The sequence below is a fragment of the Lygodium microphyllum genome, chromosome 2, assembly GCF_053477565.2.
Source record: "Lygodium microphyllum isolate KBCC chromosome 2, Lygodium_microphyllum_v1.1.10, whole genome shotgun sequence".
Lineage (NCBI taxonomy): Eukaryota > Viridiplantae > Streptophyta > Polypodiopsida > Schizaeales > Lygodiaceae > Lygodium > Lygodium microphyllum.
The window spans coordinates 5,803,358-5,824,432 of record NC_141136.1 but is presented as its reverse complement, the minus strand read 5'-3'; the positions used below and the strand labels follow the sequence as shown (position 1 = coordinate 5,824,432).

The following is a 21,075-nucleotide window of genomic DNA, read 5'->3' as shown; positions in this document are numbered from 1 at the left end:
CAAGTAACTAATACACAATGCGGGTACTGTCAGTGTAATTGGTAGATGGGCGGCTGGGTATAGGCGCCTTTACTCCCAATAGTATTTTCCCTCTCCTCAGGAGAACTAGAGCTATTGGTGGGGGGTGGCGCTACCCATGCCCAAAAATCACAATTAGTGCTTGAGAGAAGATAATATCTCTACTACATAGGCCCCAATCCATGCACAACTTCTTGTTTTGTTTAAAGAGGAGCTCAATGAGCATTTCCGACTATGGTTCTTGTTGTTGCTAGCAATTATTGAGCAACTTGATCTTTAATCTTGTAGCTTTAGATTGAACATCGAGAAGTTTAAGACCCCTAGTTCTACCTCTTTCTTCCAATAGTCCATCGAGATGGGTGCTAAATATCTATCCTTGCGTGGCTTGCCACAAATGAATTTTCCCATCATCGAGTATTCCTCCTTTTTTTTTGGAGTTCGAAGTTTTTTTAAAGGTTCCTCAACAAACAAACTGAAAGCGAAGGGCTCGATACCGGCGCGAAGCAGGGATGGCTCTCGGCATCCTCGTGTCTTACCTGCGCTCGTCTGTGCGGCGCAAGCATCGCGCTAGCCTCGACATCCTCACTTCGAAGAAAGGGCCTCGAGGTTACTATAAAGGCAAGAATTGCCTTCCCACTGGTCGACACACAAGCAAAGGTAAGAACACATCCCGGCCTTTCTCTTTAAGCGTTGGCTTTATTCTTAACACGAACGCAGGTTAACAGGCATGACAGGCACTGCCTTGTTAGGTTTTGCGGAGCTAGAGTACGATCATGTTATCAGGCATCACCTCTTTAGGTTTTACAGAGCTAGTATTGGCCCTTGTCTCAGCTAAATGTACGTTGACTAGATAGTCTTGAGTTCGATTCCTACATGTGCTCAGTCATTTAGTAAAGAAGTAAAAAAAGGAGATTTAAACTTGGCTTAGATGGCTGATAAGACTAGCTTACCACTAAGATAGCTACTTGATTACGAAAAAGAAGATAGGATAGCACGATGAGAGGGGAACTGAACCCTCCACCTTTGTAGGATTTTATTGAAATTAACCATGGGCATAAAGTGCCCGAACCATATACAATGGGCTGATTTGTAGCAAATCTTAAAATTAGGGTTTTGAAACCCTAATTTTTGCATACAGTGGACGGCGAGCTGAATTTTGCTTTTTTGTATTTAGTTGATTAAGGTGAGAAGAAAGGGCTGCTTGGAGGAGTATTAGACAAGAGTGTACAAGGCATGTGGCTGAAATTTTGGTTGAGAATTTGAAATACGTTTTGAAGACTAAATTGTTTCTTGCAAAATTTTGGAGCCTTTGATGCGAACAAAATACTTTCGAAAATATTAACCTTCTAACTTTTAGGAGTCGCCAAATTTGGATTTTGGAGAGCTTTATGGCAAAGGCTTACTAGTTCATGGTTTGTTTCTTTGATTATGAGCATTTGGTTTTTTGTTTGGAAATGACTCATTATGTGAGCTAGTAGTCAATGTAATCACACGAGTGAAAATGACTTAAGTCATTTGTGCTTTTGGATCAATTTGATCACTCGATTAACCTTTTTGTCCTCTTGGGCATCTCATCCATGACGGCCAATTGTAATATAGGGGGTTTTGGCCTTTGGCCATTCTTGAATGAAGGGATGAGCATTTAATCATTTTCAAATACTCAAAGAGTAATATTTCAAGTTCTATGAGCATCGAATTGGTTTGAATTATTGAGTCAATACATCTTGGTAATAGTTGATATATGGAAGATTGGTTACATTCCCTCCCTCTTTACCTCTCTTCTCTCTCCTCCATAGAGTTGTATTTGCCTTAGATGCAAATTGTTGTCAGAAATGAATGTAGCAATGAAAGCATAAATAGATGCTGAAATAAATTGTTAAACACAAGGATACAAGAGAAAAACACGAAAGAACATTGCAAAGAAGAGAACTTTGAAGAATGCTTGCGAAATGGAACCCATTTACCAAACAAGACAATGACACGTATTATTGTGAATCATTGGATGTGTAGGCAATGGTACGGGCTATCTCTTGTGCAAGTGATGATGTGACTGAATGAGAAGGGAACTCGGTATAAATAGGAGAAAATGATGCCAAAATAGGAGTAGGTAAGCATAGACAAGTGTTGAACTAAATTGATAAACACAAGACAGAAGAGAAAGAAAATAGAAAAAAATTGTAAAAGAAGAGAATTTAGAGATGTGCTTGGGAAATGGAATCCATATACCAAACATGAGAATGATTCTTACAACAATGAGTTAGTGGTTGCGTTGGCATTGACATTGATTTCTCTCTCCAACAGGAAGACCACCTGAAAAATGATGATGATTGAATGGGAGAAGGAGCCACAAAATAAATAGGCATAAAATAGACCTAAAATGATAGCTAGTCGGCTATCATTTAATGTTGGATGACATGCATAAAATACCACACAAAAATCACTAAAGTAATGCCTAAAATACAAACTTAAATACCTAGCCTATCTAGGATACATAGGCTCACACATGATTTCACAATCTTGTTAACACCCTCTTAGATCATGGGTGATCTGATACAATACAATGACACAATGATAAAGGCTAATCATAGTCCATTCAACAAAGAACCACCAAAGTAGAACCATGGATATCCAAGTAGTGGATGATTAAGCTACCGCTAAGGTGCCTCAGAGAGAATTTGATGTCGATCTTGATTGTACGAGCTCCTAAAAATATAGAAGAGTCATAATAGATCTTTGTGTCTATCAGCAACGTCTTGCAATAGCATACTAGACCATCCTATCAAAAATGCCTTTGAACATATGTGACCATAGATTCCTTCCCTTTGGCCAAGATTGCCAAAGTGTCCCCTCATGTGAGCTTGGACTAGGAGCCAAGCCCACTCTTTGTCAAATAACTAGCTCATCATGAACCTAGATGTCAATCCTAGCTCTAGGATTTGAACTTGCCAGACTTCAGTTGATGTGTCAGGTATTCCTCTCTTTGGAACTTGTGTACTTGTATACCTATATAGACAAAGCTTGGCTGCCCCATCTATCTGTTCAATCATTGTCTCTTGACAATGTTGAAACCTATCAGTATGCTTTTTAAATCAAATTTAAATAAATAAATAATGTGTTTTGGAATTAGAGATTGACTATGCCCATACATGTGTTAAGACATTCCCAAATACTTACTGTGTGCGGTACTCTACTTGGATTTTATCCAAAACAATTAATACATTTTTTAAAATAATTCTATAAGAAGCTATGTTTTAGGGGAAATTGTAACCACTTACCGCATGATCTTTGAGTTGATCCTAAAAGCTATACCCACGTATTTGGCCTCTAGTCATGTGTCGAGTGTCTTTAAGCCATGCTAGCTTTTGATCAGCCTCTGAGCCATGCACACGTACTTTCGATCCATGCATTACTTTAGGTCCCTGAGTTTTTCGATAGACCATGTCATGATCATCCTTCATTTGTGCATTTCTCTCACTTATGTATCTCCTTTCTTGAATAAGTGTATAGGCTTCGACACTGTCATGAGGACATGTATTTTTGAAACCCCACTTAACATGTGGATTAATTTTAATCACATGGTTAAGTAAATGTTGTACATGTGAAGTGCATTGGGGTTAGAGTAAATTTACAAGCTCGAGACTCCAGGAAATTACGGAATGTCAAAGGCAAAAGTTGCTATAAGTTATGCCGCAGAGGTACGTGGTGGTATCTGGTGCGAGTTGTTGGTCTAGTTCATTTATTTGGCCATAAGTGTTAGTTGGTGACATTAGAGAAGTGGCGTTTAATGGTACCTAACGCCAATCTGATGGCCAAAGATAATACAGACACACTTGGGAATGGAAGTTGGCTAGCCAATTTAATTATTGGCCAGTCAAATTATTTTCCAGGGCATTGAAATAATTATTAGATTAATTTTCAATATTTAAAGATTGAAAATTAATATTTAACTATGGATAATGCTTGAAAAACCATTTGGAAAGGTTGCCACTTGTCAAAAATGCCCATGCAAAACTGAAAAACGTCTTTAGAGGGTGAAGAGAGGCATTTTTAGTGTATTCGACCTATTAGAGAGAGGGAGGAGATGCTATTGGTTTGATTTGCAGCCATTGGAGGACATTTTGAGGTAGCCAAAGGCAAGAGAAGACCAATCAACAGCAGGTGACAACATCTACAGGCCGTTGAGACAGGAGGGCAACAGTAGTAAATGATTGATTTTCTTCAGTTATTTGCATCGACAAGCTATTGTGGCAGGGTAGCAGTTGCATTTGACTGATTTTCAGTTATTCTTCCTGACAAAACTCTGAATTCTCTCTCTCTATGGCTTTCTCTGTTATCTCCCAGCCATTTCATAGCCTTGTTCAAATTAGGGTTTAGCATCAGCCTTGGGAAGTGTACTAGAAATTGGAAGCTCCAAGACTTGGATTCAACAGGGCTGAAGGTGAATTTCAGCGAAATTCAGGTGGAGGACTAGCCAGCCATTGAATTTGAGGCATTTCCATCATCTATGAAGTGGGTGAAGACCAATTATATGCTTGAATCAAGGGACAAATCAAATTGAAGACTTGCTGCTCACTTTGGACAGCAAGGGGAGTTTGGATTGCGAAGGGGATCTGGAGAATCCCATTTTAAATCAACTTTTTTTTCAATAAAGCTAAAGAAATACCGAAAGGGGCACCAATTTTGGGGCCAATCAGGAGTGCATTGTCCAAGATCAGTAGGTAAATTTGTATTTTCAGATTTGCATTAATTGTTGTTGTTGTAATTAAGTTGTAATCAGGGATTTACCACCCATCCACGGAAGGAAGGTTGGTTACACACTGGCTCTTTGAGGTAAGACCTTTTATTCTTCTTTCTTGTATGTTGCGTTTTATGGGTTTAGTTGACTCGAAGGGGAGATTTTTAAGATTTTTTTATCCCCATCTGTGAACACACATTATTGTGCATAAAAGTGGGTGTTTAGGTGTGAATACCTTTTACATCACCTCGCTTTTAATAAGGCTCTAAGGTTTGGGTGGATACCTTAGCCTATATATTTAAGCCTAACTTGTACTTTCATCACAAATTATCACATCAATCTATTCAGCTTGTTGTGTGCTTGCAAGAGCTCTCTTGCTCGCTCGCTCTCTCTCTCTCTCTCTCTCATATGGAGCTTCATCCTCCATAGCTTGCTTGGCACACATCAACTCCATACCCTACAGCTTTGCATTGTGGCCAGGGGTCGATTTACACGACACCTTTTCACCCACAACTTAGAAGGCTACCATTAGGGCCATTCTTGCATTTGCTAGCCATAGGAGATGGCGAGTCTATCAACTTGATTTGAAGTTTGCTTTCCTTAATGAAGATTGGAAAAAGGAGATCTATGTTGAGCAGCCTCTTGGCTTTTCCTCATCAAATGGCAAGATGTACATGTTGAAGAAGGCCCTTTGTGGTCTCAAATAGGCTCCTTGTGCTTGGAACAAGAAAATAGACTCATTCGTCCAAGGGAAGTTGGGATATTGGCATTCCTTGATGCCCTCACATCATATTTGTGGACCATGTCTTGTTAGCAGATCAGAGACTGGCCGTACAGTCGGCCCATACAATCGGATTGCCACGTGGCAATCCGACCTGTACCAGTACAGTCGGCTGCATTTAATGCAGCCGACCTGCCATTTATGATCGCCCAGATTTTGGCTATTTATAGCCGAGTTTTCAGCAGTCTGCATACACTCTTCTGCTCGCAGATTACAGGCTGGAGGCTCGCGCAGATTCCGTGTCTGTTCGCAGATTTCAGACAGGAGATCGTGCAGACTGCAGCGGACTTCGAGGTGAACAGCAGGTTGCATCGTCGAGGTGGAGACACGCAGTCCAGCGCACTGTGCCCGTGTACATATCTGCATATCTTTGTATATAGCACACTTTATACAGTAGATCTTCATCTTCCATCGTCTCTTTCTCTCTTCTCTCTGCGTTCTCTCTCTCTCAGTCCTACGCTTCCGCACCGCTGCACTCTGACATGGTATCAGAGTAGTGTAGAAGGGTTGACTGAGTGAAAAACCAACCTGAAGAGGAGTTTTCATCGCGACACAAGGCTGCGTTTCTAGCATTCGAGGGCGAGCGGGAGGGCTGCGCCTTGGAACAAGGTTGAAGCGAGTGTGGACGTGCGGGAAAGGAGTCTAGGTGGTGGATTTGCTGCTGTTTACTGCTGTTTGATGAGGAGGAAGTTTGAGTTTTCAGCTTTCAAGTGCAGGTTTTGCTTTTTCATTGCCTCTAGCGGGTGAAGAAGTTTCGGGACGCGGAAGAGCCCTAGTAGGCTGCGTTTTCACAGTCAGAGGGGGTTGCTTTTGCGTTTGTAAAGGCATTACAGGTGAAGATGTCTACAGAGATTGACTTGGAGTTCCAGACGATCATGGACCGGAAGGTGCCTCTCTTACCGGCTTTTCCTGCAGATCAGAAGCTCGATGACGACAATTATTGCATTTGGTGCGTGATGATGTTGGCCATCCTTGAGTCCTACGATTTGTCGGAGCTTGTACAGGAGATAGACCGGCCCTCGGTGAGAGATGAGTCTAAACTCTCTTCCGATGCTCGTGCGGAGTTGGCCAAGGCACAGTCTCAGTGGGACAAACTGAATGCCTCGATTCGTTCCTTTCTTTTTCTGTCTTGTTCTATAGCTGTGATAGCTCACATTGAGCACTTGACGGTGGCTCGGGAGATATGGCTAGAGCTTGATTAGAGGTATAACCGGATGACCCTTATGAAGCGGGTTTCTTTGGAGGTGCAGATGCGGACCTTGTCCGTGACCAAGTCTTCTTCGTTGCGGGAGCACATCAACAAGCTTAGACAGCTTCAGATGCAGGTTCAGAATGCAGGGAAGCCGATTTTCTCCGAAGACATGGCGATCACACTATTGTCCTAGTTGCCGCCACGATTCGGTGCTTTCTACTCCGCCCTTATTGCTTCGGGGCGAGAGTCCACTCTTCGGTGGGAAGAGTTGGTTCCTATGGTCTTGGACCAAGAGGAACAACTGAAGGGACAGAATGCTTCCAAGTCTCAGGCACTGACAGGTCAAGCCTCTCAGAAGAAGGGGAAGGACCAAAAGAAGAAGAAGGGGGATAACAAGTTAAAGAAGGACAAGGACAAGGACAAAGAATCCACATGCCATATTGGTGGAAAGACCGGTCATTGGAAGAAGGATTGCCTTGACAAAGACAAGAAGGACACCAACAAGAAGGACATGAAGGATTCTGGAGCGGTAGTTGCACCCTCATCAGCTGCATTTCTTCATCTAGCTGTCATTGAGGACTCTACACCGAATGCTTCTGATGCTGCGATGACAACTCCCTAGGCTCGAGAGTGGATCGTAGACAGTGGTGCCTCTCGGCACACGACTCCTTCATCAAATGGTGTTGCCCAGTTGCGACCCTCGCGTGGGCAGATTCTTATTGGAGATAGCTCTTCGGTGTCTATTGCAGGACGGGGTGAGATGCAGCTTATTCCAGATGGACATGGTGGTTCCCATACCTCCGAGGTCTTGCATGTACCAAGTTTAGGGTATCATCTATTGTCAGTTCATAAGATTTGTTTCCTTGGACTTTTGGTGGAGTTGGACAGTGATTCGGTGTGAGTCCTTGATCGTGGGTCAAGGAAGATTCTCTCATCTGGATATGAGGAGAACGGCATCTACAAATTGAAGTCTTTCACTGCCCTCTCTACTCTTCTTCTTACCTCTCAGACATAGTCAGAGCTATGGCATGCTCGGTTTGGCCACCTCAACTATGATTATCTTTGGAGGGTGTCCCGTGAACAGCTTGTTCGAGGGTTGCCGGACACAGTGGTGAGCCAGCGGCCATGCGTCTCTTGCATTCGTGGGAAGCAACATAGGGATGCCATTCCCAACAAAGGTTCGCGGCGGTCTACTTTCCCAATGGAGCTTGTATCTACAGATCTTTGTGGCCCTATGAGGAACGAGTCCTTGAGAGGGAGCTCGTACTTCATGTTGATCGTAGATGACTACAGCAGGATGACATGGGCCTATTTCTTGGCATTGAATTCAGAAGCTTTCTCCCACTTTAAGGATTGGCTTCTCTTTGAGGAGAACCGATCAGGCCGGAGATTAAAGACCTTGCGATCCGGCAAGGGTGGTGAATTTGTTTCTAATGAGTTTGCTCGTTTTTGTGTAGATAAAGGTATTCACCAGGAGTTTGCTAACACCAACACTCCTCAAGAAAATGGCATTTTTGAACGGAAGAACCAAAGTGTGATCGAGATGGCGCGCACCATGATGGAGCATCGACAGACACCTCAGTTTTTGTGGGCCGAGACTGTGGCTACTGCAGTCCACATCCTTAACCGATCCCCCACTTCGGCCGTTGATGGGATGACACCTTTTGAGGCCTACTTTGGGACTAAGCCCGATGTTTCTTATTTTAGGGTTTTTGGGTATGATGCCTATATTCACATTCCCAAGGCTCATCGTGATAAATTTGAAGCAGCTTCCCGAAGACAGGTGTTTGTTGGCTACAGCTCTCAGTCCCAAGGCTATCGTTTGTATGATCCTGTCAAGCGGGATATGTACACCAGTCGAGATGTGCGGTTTGTGGAGGTTCCGGCCATAACAGCGGGTGAGGAGCATCCCGTTCTTGGAGATCCAGGGGAGAGTTGGGCTCCCGCGACAGTTCCTTTGGAGCTCGCGCCTTTTGATTCTGATTCTGTTTCTGATAAGAGTCTATTGTTCCACCGGTCACCCCCGAGGAGTTACCACCGGTGGATATCCCAGAGTCTTCAGCTGATGGAGAGAGACGAGGAGAGGTCCGGTCTCCTCGTTGGGCCCGTGACACACTCCGTGATTCAAGGATCGAGGAGGTCCCTGAGGAGTGGGGACCGCAGGATGGTCTGTGGCGGTCACAGAGGCACCAGGCACATTCTACGGAGCTTGTTTGCTCTACCTATTGTTTGATGATCCGTGTTATGCAGGATCGAGAGCCCACCTCTGTGACGGAGGCTTTACAGTCTACACCATGGAAGAAAGCTATGGAAGTTGAGTTGGAGGCTATTTAGAGGAATGGCACTTGGTCACTCGTGCCTCGCCCCCTGAATAAGAAGGTGATTGGCGTCAAATGGGTCTTCAAGACCAAGTACCTTAGCGATGGTTCTTTGGACAAGCACAAGGCTCGCCTTGTTGCTAAAGGTTTTGCGTAGTGCCCAAGGATTGATTGTCATGACACTTTTGCCCCCACTGCTAGTACGGCGACTATGCGAGTTGTTCTTGCCTTGGCTGGCCATAAGAGATTGCTTGTCTACCAGTTGGATGTGAAGTTGGCCTTCCTCAATGGTGATTTGAAGGAGGAGATCTATGTAGAGCAGCCTCCTGGCTTTGGATCTTCAGATGGGAAAGTCTACAGGTTGAGGAAGGCCTTGTATGGCCTCAAGTAGGCTCCGCCTACATGGAACGAGAAGATTGATTCGTTCCTTCAGACACAGTTGGGATATCGGCGTTCCAAGGCCGATCCGCAGCTTTATGTACACACTTCCGAGGTTGGTTGTGTGCTTTTTGTGTTGTATGTTGATGATTTGATTGTCACAGGTGATCATGCACAGAAGGTCAAAGAGATGAAGGTAGCTTTACATCGGACGTTCGAGATGATGGACTTGGGTCTACTCCATTTCTTCTTGGGCCATGAGATTTATTAATCTCAAAGGGGGATCTTCATCTCTCAGCAGAGATATGTACAGGAGCTCTTGGTTTCTTTTGCGATGGAGGATTGTCGGACCCTTTCTACTCCTATGGATCCGAACTGGAAGGCCACTTTCCATTTAGTTTCTCCCATGTGTAAAATATTACACGGCGCAGCGAACAGAATCTGAGAAAGAGATAGAGAGTACACAACAGATAAGAGGAGAATCAGTAAAATTCTTTAACTCCAAACAACTGATACAAAGATGGCTCTGTCCACCCGTGCGCTTCCACTGTGTGAAGCTTAGATGGCGATCTAGACAGAAGATAGGTGAAGAGCTTAAGGCTAGCTGGAACAACAACTCTGACTGGGTGAAAGATGAGTGTTAGATGCCTGCGAAGGGGTTTAGCTTTTATAGCCCGCGAAGGTCGTTAGGTCGGCCTGCTGACCGACCTACCATATGAGCCTCCACTAGTCGGCCAGGGAATATTCCAGGGAATATTCCCTTTACCATCGGGCCGGGGGCGCTGCCCCCGGACCCCCGCCAGGGGGGCCGCTGGCCCCCCTAGGACCCCCCAGCCAGGGGCCGCTTCCGCGGCCTCCGGACCCCACAATAGGGGCCCCTTTTAACTCCCTTACCACGCAACTCAATGCAATGTGCCTCGAGTTGCTACCAGCTTAACCACTCCGTCTAACCCAAAGATTAGACCCACAACAGTCACCTTTTTGCCATCCGGTCACATAGACCTCATCTGATATACAAGTCAGGACTCAACCAATGTCCGGGCTCACATTTGGCTTCTCCTCATAATGGGGGCCTTACAACTTTGAGCACCATGGATCATTGGTAGCACCTAATGAGGGTGGGGCATTGATCATATCTAACACCCCCCCTCAATGTCCACCCATAGGTGAACTATCTCCTCGGCCCAATGCCGAGTCTCTGAAGATGAACTTGAAGCAGATCCTTCGTAAGTGCTTTGGTGAAGATATCTGCTCCATTCTCCTCTGTTGGACAGTAGACCAATTCCACTATCCCATCCTCCATCAAATCACGCACATAGTGATACTGGATCTCTATATGTTTGGTGCGTGCATGAAACACTGGATTTTTGGCAATGGCGATGCAACTCTGATTGTCACATCTCAGCACAGTTGGTTCTTCATCCTGCACTCCCATATGCCATAGAATCCTTCTCAACCATACGGCCTCACATGCAGCAAAACAAGCTGCCTTGTATTCTGCTTCGGTAGAAGACAATGCCACTGTTGGTTGCTTCTTACTAATCCAAGAGAAAATTCCTGAACCCAAAGAGAAACAATAACCAGAAACTGACTTCCTGGAATCAATGTCTCCTGCCCAATCTGAGTCACAGTTCCCCACAAGAGAAGTTCCGAAACTGTATGTGATACCATAGTCAAGAGTTTTCTTCAAGTATCTGAGCACCCGCATCCCAGCCTTCCAATGACTCTCATGAGGTTTGTTTGAGAACCTGCTCAAAACACCAACAGCAAAACTGATATCTGGTCTGGTGTTACACAAGTAGATTAGACTGCCGACCAACCTCCTATACCTCCCAATGTCTGCTAGTGCTGATGTATCCTCAACGGATAACTTTACATTCACCTCCATAGGTGTAGCTATCTCCTTGCACTCGGTCATGCCAAATGCCTTCAAGATCTCCCATGCATACTTCTTCTGAGAGATGAAGATCTTTCCTGGCTCTTGCCAGACTTCAATCCCCAAACAATAGTGCAGCAAGCCCAAGTCTGTCATTTCAAACTCAGAACTCAAAGCCTTTCGAGTTTGGTTGATCATATCTTCATAGTCACCTGTAATAAGAAGGTCGTCCACATATAGGACAATCACTACAGACTTTTTACCATCCCTGTAAACATACAAGTTAGCATCTGAGGCACATCTTTTGAAGTTTAGGTTTAAAAAGAACCTATCTATCCGCTGGTACCATGCTCTGGGGGCTTGTTTCAGCCCATACAATGCCTTCTTCAGTTTACACACTTTGTTCTCAGAATGGGGGGCCTCAAACCCTGGTGGCTGAGCCACGTACACCTCCTCCTTGAGGTCACCATTTAAGAACGCTGACTTAACATCCATTTGGTACACTGGCCACTTCTTGTGGGCAGCCACTGCAAGTACCGTGCGAATAGTGGTCATTCTGGCAGTTGGGGCAAATGACTCTTGAAAATCAAACCCTTCAACTTGTGAAAATCCTTGGGCAACCAGTCTAGCTTTGTACTTTTCTAAGGTACCATCCGCCTTGTACTTTACCTTCCAGATCCACTTGGTGCCAATAATCTTCCGCTTTGCTGGCCGATCCACTAGCTCCCAAGTGTCATTCTTCATTATGCTGTCATACTCCGCCTGCATAGCAGCCTTCCATGATGGATCTGCAAGTGCTTCTTCTAAGTCAGTTGGCTCCTTTACTTCTCTCATAATCTCAACCATCAAGGCCATGTTGACTATGTGAGCAGAAGCCCTCCTTTGCTCCTCTATTCTCTGAGACCTCCTTGGTCCGTCTGCCTTCTCCTCAACAGATGCAGGCATAGGATTATTGTGGTCATAGAGCTGCTTCACCCAGCGCGGCAATGGCTTTTCCGGTGGGGTGATGTCAGGTTGGTGAACTTTTTCCTCATCATCTGAAGATGATGCTTCCTCCTCCTTAAGGATAGGGATAGCTCTCGGGACAGGTTCATAGTGGACTACTTCTTCGCTTGATGATAAAGTGGAAGACCTTGCCTTCTCCTCCTCCACTGTATGCGGCTCCTCCTTGAACACCACATCACGGCTCGCGATGATCTTCTTTGCCTCTTGGTCATATAACTTGTAAGCCTTCTGCTCATCACTATAACCCAAGAAGATACATTTTCTGCTTTTTGGTTGTAACTTGTTTCTCTTCTCATCTGGAACATGTGCATAACATTCACATCCAAAAATTCTGAAATGTGAAACAGATGGTTTCTTACCAGTGTAAGCCTCATGAAGTGTTTTTCCCTTGAGAGCCTTTGTGTAGCTCCGATTTAGAATGTAGACTGCAGTATTAACAGCTTCAGCCCAAAAATGGTTAGGCAATCCCTTGCCCTTTAGCATGCATCTTGCCATCTCCACAATGGTACGATTCCTGCGTTCCACAACACCATTCTGCTGAGGTGTGTGAGGCGTCGTCAATTGACGCTTGATCCCTTTGCTCTTGCAAAAGCCTTCAAACTCCTTTGAGTTGAACTCACCACCACCATCTGTTCTAAATTTCTTCACACTTTTCCCTGTTTCATTCTCAACAAGTATTAGCCATTCTTTAAACTTACCAAAAGCTTGAGCCTTATCACGAAGGAAGTACACCCACATCTTCCTACTGTAGTCATCGACAATCAACATAAAATAAGAAGATCCCCCCAAGGCCTGTGTAGGCATCTTACCACACAAGTCAGCATGCACCAACTCTAGAGGAGCATGTGCTCTATTCTTGCTTTCTTGTGGAAATGCCTTTCTCTGTTGCTTGCCCATCATACAAGCTTCACATGGTTCCTTCAATTCAGTTATTGTAGGTAGGTGAGCAACCATACCTTGTTTTTGCATCTCCTTCAATACTGCAAATCCGATGTGTCCAAACCTTTCATGCCAAAGCTTACTTGTGCCCACTCCAGCGGTGGCTGTAAGAGCACTTAGCTCATACAGGTTGTTCCTTCTTTCTCCTTTGCCAACAATTGTGCCAGCACTATCAATAATTTCTGCACCTGTCTTCTTGAACCTCACTTCATGACCAAGATCAGTTATGGCAGCAACTGATAAGAGATTTCTCCTGATTTCGGGAACATACAACACATTTGAAAGCTTTTTGACTTCACCATTTGCAGCAACAAAAGAAATAGTACCTGTGCCCGCAGCAGGGCATTTAGCATCATTTCCAACCGTCACAGTGATGGATTCTTGTAGAGGCTGCATAGAACTGTATAGACCTTTCTTGTTGGTCATGTGACGGGAGGCCCCACTATCCAACACCCAAGAGTCAGTGGTAGATTCTTCTTGCGCCGAGGAGCACACTTCCTCAATGGTCGCCATGAATAATTCCAACTCTGCTTCAGCCGTATTGGCTGTCTCTTTCCCTTTAGTTTTAAGGGTACCATTCTTTTCATCTGCCTTCTTGACACGACAATCTGCAATTGCATGTCCTTTCTTCTTACAGTAGAAGCACTCTCCTTGAAACTTCTTCTTGCCGCCCTTTTTCTTTTTGTCACCATCATTTTTGGTGGAGGAAACACCTTTGCCTTTTGCATTGGCAGAGAATGCAGCATCTCCATTGTTGCTTCCTTCTCGGGCTTTCAGCCTCAACTCCTCCTCCATTAATAATGCACAAAACTCCTCAAAAGTCAAAGCTTGAGGTCTCACCTGAGTATTAAGGGCAGTTACTAGTCCATCAAACTTTTGTGGACAAATCCGAAGACACCTCCGAGCTAGCTCTTCGCTAGTCTTTTGTATCCCAGCGCCAGCCATCTGGTCGCACAGATTCTTAATCCGAGTGATGAATGCTTCAACCGTCTCTCCTTCAGCAAACTTCTCCGCTGCTAGTTGATTCTCCAAGTTTTGAATCCTTGTTTGGTTTCGTGTTTCATACTGACTCCTTAGTACATTCCAAGCCTCTGACGCTTTGGTTGTATGCTGAATCAAAGTCAAAACACTGTCAGAACAGCTTGTAACTAAGGCACACAATGCATCTGCATTCCTTCGTTTCCAAGCTCGTAGAAGATCTGCATTCGGAGGAATCATCACACTAGGATTTGATGGGTCGGGGGTAGGCTGTGGTTCTGCGTCAGTCCCCAGCACAGTCTCCAGAAGCTCATAAGAATCAAGGATAGTTGTAATTTTGAACTTCCACAAGGTGTAGTTTGTACCATCTAACTTGCCTTCGCTGAAGGTTGGTGGACGAATCCTCAGTGTTTGAATAGCCGGTACAGCAGCACCACCTCCTGCACCGCTTCCTGATGCGCCAGAACTGCTTCCCGGAGTCGACATCGTTTCTCTTTGCTGTTGAAGCCTTTGCCTCTTGCACGCTCTCCGATCTCTAGAGCCCCCTGGGCTCTGATACCATGTAAAATATTACACGGCGCAGCGAACAGAATCTGAGAAAGAGATAGAGAGTACACAACAGATAAGAGGAGAATCAGTAAAATTCTTTAACTCCAAACAACTGATACAAAGATGGCTCTGTCCACCCGTGCGCTTCCACTGTGTGAAGCTTAGATGGCGATCTAGACAGAAGATAGGTGAAGAGCTTAAGGCTAGCTGGAACAACAACTCTGACTGGGTGAAAGATGAGTGTTAGATGCCTGCGAAGGGGTTTAGCTTTTATAGCCCGCGAAGGTCGTTAGGTCGGCCTGCTGACCGACCTACCATATGAGCCTCCACTAGTCGGCCAGGGAATATTCCAGGGAATATTCCCTTTACCATCGGGCCGGGGGCGCTGCCCCCGGACCCCCGCCAGGGGGGCCGCTGGCCCCCCTAGGACCCCCCAGCCAGGGGCCGCTTCCGCGGCCTCCGGACCCCACAATAGGGGCCCCTTTTAACTCCCTTACCACGCAACTCAATGCAATGTGCCTCGAGTTGCTACCAGCTTAACCACTCCGTCTAACCCAAAGATTAGACCCACAACAGTCACCTTTTTGCCATCCGGTCACATAGACCTCATCTGATATACAAGTCAGGACTCAACCAATGTCCGGGCTCACATTTGGCTTCTCCTCATAATGGGGGCCTTACAACTTTGAGCACCATGGATCATTGGTAGCACCTAATGAGGGTGGGGCATTGATCATATCTAACACCATGGCGGATGCTTCTCGCTATTGTCAGTTGATTGTATCATTGATTTGGCTCCTCAACACTCGTGTTGATCTTTGTTTTGCTGTTGGGCTCTTGGCGGGGTTCATGAGTGAACCTCAGACGGTGCATTGGTAGGCTGCCCAGAGGATACTTCGGTATTTGAGGGGGACATCTGATTTAGGGATTCATTATCCAGTAGGCATAGGTGGTTCAGATCTTGTCCTTGCAGGTTGGAGCGACTGGGATTGGGCTGGTGATGTGGACCACAGGCGGTTTACTACAGGTTACTGTTTTACCTTGGGTGCAAGTGTTATCTCATGGAGTAGCAAGAAGCAGCCCACGGTAGCCCTTTCGTCTACTAAGGCGGAGTATCGGGCCGCGTCTTCCACCACATGTGAGGCTGTGTGGCTTCGGAGATTGTTGGAGGAGCTTGGCTGCCCCCAGATTCGTCCTACTTTGCTGCAATGTGACAGTGAGAGTTGCATTGCCTTGGCACGGAATCCTGTTTTCCATGCCCGGACGAAGCACATAGAGATCCAGTACCATTTTATCAGAGAGAAGCTTCTGGATGAGACCATCACTGTGGAGTACTGCAAGACGGAGGACAATCTTGCGGATGTGTTTACGAAGGCACTTCCCCAGGCTCTACTTCGAAGACATTCCAGATCCCTCAGGCTTCTGCCTCGCCGAGGCTCTAAGAGGGGGTGTCAGCAGATCAGAGACTGGCCGTACAGTCGGACTGCCACGTGGCAGGCCGACCTGTACCAGTACAGTCGGCTGCATTTAATGCAGCCGACCTGCCATTTATGATCGCCCAGATTCTGGCTATTTATAGCCGAGTTTTCAGCAGTCTGCATACACTCTTCTGCTCGCAGATTACAGGCTGGAGGCTCGCGCAGATTCCGTCTCTGTTCGCAGATTTCAGACAGGAGACCGTGCAGACTGCAGCGGATTTCAAGGTGAACAGCAGGTTGCATCGTCGAGGTGGAGACACGCAGTCCAGCGCACTGCGCCCTTGTACATATCTGCATATCTTTGTATACAGCACACTTTATACAGCAGATCTTCATCTTCCACTGTCTCTTTCTCTCTCTTCTCTCTGCGTCTCTCTCTCTCAGTCCTACGCTTCCGCACCGCTGCACTCTGACATGTCCTTGCCCAATCCAAGAGTCATGATCAATCACGGTCAATGTTCACTCAATCTCATGCAGCCACGAACAATCTAGTCTGCACCCCTTGAACCACTTGCTCATCATGCTTGCACTGTTCCACAGTTGCAATCGTAAGGAGATGACCCCAGTCAATTCACATCACATCTTGTCAAGGAGAAGAGGATATGCTGATCCTCACAATCAGGGCTCCATTGTTGTTGGCCACGATCTTCACAATCGCCAACCTTGATCATGGTTTGTGTTGCCATAAATAGGCCATGCAAACTATGCCTGCCAACTTGCAACATTATGTCATAACAGCCCAACTTCTTTGCAACGCCATGAAAGCTTGAATAATTGGCCTGATCAATCATCAAAACTTCGAACCTGTAGAGAACTAGTAATCACTTGACACTTGTTACTCATGCCATCCTGCTGTCCAACATGCAGCCTCCAGCCATGTCGTAACTGCACTATAGTGCATATGAGCTTATACTACTATTTGGCATGTGATACAACACGCAGCAACACCAGCATACTATATGTGACCTCAAGCAGCCGTAATAGGTGGGTGGGTGTGTTGACACATATATCTGCCTGCTTGTCCATTCATGCTGCATATGAGAGATGTAAGCATATCAGCTTCTCAACTTGCATTCGCTCATTTTGGAATATCTACTTTAACAACTAGCTGTAAATGCTAGTTCATGAAAAATATTGCATCTCATTGTGCCTCTTTTGTATACAGGCAAATACATCTTGATATCTGAGAGGCTGCCCAAATATGTTGTTCCAGATTTGACAGGCTTCACGGCAAGAACATCCTTGGACTACACTGTTATGTTTTAGCTCTGCTAAATGGTTTTCGTTTGAGTTTGGGAGCTACTTATCATGTTTTATTGTTTTTGCAGCTTAAACCATATGTGGAACACAGCACACCTAAAGTGGAAAAAACCACAAGTGAAGAAGCTTCTTCGTGAGGGAAATGTGGAGTGCATCCTTTCATGACCTAGCTGTACGCAGATGATTCTTCAATAGCACCTCAGGATGAAACTAGAAAACATAGTCCACCATATAAACTAGAAAGTCATGAATGGGCAGTCTTTGATGAATTTTTTGATGTCTGATGGGCTGTGTCTCAAAGAAAAACAATTTCAGATTTTCACTATGATAAGCAGCATCCTTCTAGACAGGCTCATGTTCACAAATATATAGGGCTTTTTAATGTAGACAAAGAAACAGTGTGCACTAATCTTTGTATGTGAAGTTGATCTGATCCACAAGGGTAGAAACTGTAGCAACTTTGGTGGAAATGGTGGTACCTAAAGCCTTCATAAAGCTCCAAGTGAGGTGGATTTGAGTGCAATGCAGAGGAATTCCCTAAATGACATTCATGCCATGCCATCCGTAACAAGTGTACACTTAAAAAGGACTATATCTTCTCATTTCTCATCGTTTGATCTTTTAAAAAGGATTTCTTTTATTTTTTGATTTTGGGCCCAACACTTTTCTCATGTCTGGGAGGTGTTTGCCAACCACTCCAGGCAATGAAAGAATACATGTTAAGGGGTCATTTACATTAAGTCATATTTTATGGCACTTAGTTTATCTAAAGGCCACCTAGTATCTACACCCCCTAGTTTGGAGGGGAGCAGGGATACACCAGATCTTTACTTGCGTGGAATGTTCTTGGTCAAAAGGTTTGCACATGGTGTTTGCTGCCTCATAATTGTTTTTAATGGGGGGGGCGGGTGGTTCTTTTTGGGTTGGGTTTTTGAATGGGGTGCACTATGCATGTATACTTTTGATGATGAAAATGAGGATGCAAATGATTTTGAGCTAGATGAGGTTTCTTCTAGATTTATGTGTGTTGGGAGTGTGAATGCTATGCAAATGATGCATTTTGACAATCAAAGAGTTTGTATGCATAGTTCTTTGTCTCATATCTTTTTGTACATGTTACTCTTATCATCAATGACAAATTTATATCTCTAGGCCAAATGTGTAGATGTGTGTCCATCATCTTTAACCTAGACAATATGAGAAGGCATATAATGAATCTTACTCGGGGAGAACCAAGATCAACCCTTGTCAATGTAGATGTGTGCTTGTCATCTTTAACCTAGACAATATGAGAAGGCATAAAATGAATCTTACTTGGGGAGAATCAAGATCAACCCTTGTCAATAAGAAATAAAGAGTGTTAAGTATTGTTAGCATTGCCCTTTAGGGCAAATGCTTATGCAATGGTACGGTGATAAGGTGGTGTAGGTCCCAAGAAAATTATGCATTGTTAACTTCAATTAAATGGTCCACTTAGCTTTGAAATGTGTAGAAATCTTATTTAGAAGATTGAAGAAAAAGGGCTCTCTCTCTCTCTCTCTCTCTCTCTCCAAGGAAAAAAGGGCAATGCTCTTTTGGGTGGTAATGTGCCCTTGTTTCTTGTTCATGGGGGATCGATGTAGTCTTATGAATTCTTTGTTTCAAGAATTGTCCAAGTTTGAGATGATGAACATTATTTGCAAGTATGGCTTGGAAGAGCATGAATAAGAAACACTTCTAAACCCCAATAGAATCACTGTAACAAGTCATGAATAAGAACAACCTTTGTGAAATGAAGTTATTAAAGCATTTATTGTTATAAGTAACGTCCATTACCTCTTAAAGTTTACACTTAACAAATGATGGTTGAAAAATGCAAATGAGTAGGAAAAAGTCATGAGGTAGTAGAGAAAGGATGATGGTATGGACATGGGTGATGCATGTGCAATCATTGTTGGTGAAGACTTGGGAGAGCTTGAGAGATGCTTGGGGAAGAATCTAAAGATCTACAACTGCAAATTTGAAAGCGACATGGTTGCAGTGCAAGTAGAAGTGGTTGGTCAAAAGGTACATGTGACATTTGTGTATAGAGCCAAATCATTCATTGATAAGGGAGGATTATTGTACAAACTTAGTGGTAGAGTCGATTTAAAATCTATGCTAATGGATGATTGTTATATGACCCTTTTGGATGAAGACACGTCTTAGATGGGGGGGATGCGTGATTAATCAAGAAAGGCACAATGTGGCAAGTAGCAAGATTAGACTATGTTTATGCGAACAATGATGTGTAGTGGATTAGCTTAGATGTAAGGCTAATTATGCTCTTATATGTACCCTAAGATTGGGGATAAGTAAGGATTATGATGCAAGGCCACATTTATTTAGATTCAACACTTCTTACTAGGCAAAGGAAGAGGACAAGCACCTTTTATGCAATACCTAGAGGGCTACTAGCATTCTTGAGAAAGACTTAACAAGCAATTGGTTTGTATGTAGTGTTGCCATCATTAATGTAGTCAAGGAGCAAGGCAAGGGGTAGGCTAGAGCTAGAAGGGATTTACCAATCACATTCTTATGGCTTTGGCTATTACTCCTTTTAATCCTATTTTGTATCAAATCCTCAAAAGCAATGGAGTGATTTGTTGACAATATGCAAGTGCAAAGTTAGGGTTGCAAATGTACAACTAAAAGGGCATTGGTATCTAGTTGGTAATCCTCCTAATTCTTTCTTTTTGAAGTTTGTAGGCTAAAAGAATGTTGGAGACTATCCAAACGATACAGGATGAAGGAAGAATATTTAAAGAAGACTAGGACATTGCCAAAACCTTCATGAAGCATCTCTTGGGCATTCTAGAGCTAAGGTTGTTGAATCGCTTGATTATCAAAGCAAGTTGGACCTATTTGTGGAAGTTAAACAAGGTGTCCTAAAGCTAGAAGATACATTGTTGTTGGCTTGACTTTTCTCAATTGAAGAGTTGAAATTTGTGGTGAAGAAAATAAAAGGGGGGAAACCCCTAGGCATTGATAGCACTCTAATGGTTGTCTATTAGTTGATTTGGGAGGTGTGTGTTATGGATCTATGCAAGATGCTCAATAAGATAAGAATTGGGCTGAGTTTTTAAAGGAATTGAATAATAGACTTGTTAAGCTTATTCCAAAATCTATTAATAAAGTTAAACTCAAAAGTTGAACATTATTAACTATGCTCAATGTGGCATACAAAGTTATGGCTAAGGCATTAGCAAGTAGGGTTAAGTTCATACTTGACCATATGATCTACCCACACCAACATGGCTTTGTACATAAAAGGAAGATACAAGATACAATATTGAATTTTATCCTTTCAATCGACCATGTTCTCACTCTTCAGGTAGGTTTTGTTCTTATTAATATGGGTTTTGACAAAGAATATGATAGGATAAGTCGGATTTCATTTAAGAAGTTATGAGATCAATGGGGTTTAGCCTAGGATGCTTCAGGGTGATGAAAGCCCTTTTTTCCAATACAATAGCAATTGTTTTTTAAATGGAATATGTTCCCCCTTAGATGTGAAGAGATCAATGAGGCAAGGTTGTCCCATAGTAGC

General features: G+C 44.1%; 1 protein-coding gene across 1 annotated transcript; it reads left to right on the top strand.

Annotated features, from left to right (window-relative positions):
* Positions 1-416: 416 nt before the first annotated feature.
* On the top strand, positions 417-18,155 carry LOC148039437 (uncharacterized). The gene is made up of 3 exons (XM_087664988.1): positions 417-675; positions 17,413-17,477; positions 17,576-18,155. The coding sequence occupies exons 1-3, from the start codon at positions 528-530 to the stop codon at positions 17,642-17,644; spliced, it is 282 nt and encodes a 93-aa protein (XP_087521114.1). The 5' UTR covers positions 417-527; the 3' UTR covers positions 17,645-18,155.
* Positions 18,156-21,075: the final 2,920 nt, after the last annotated feature.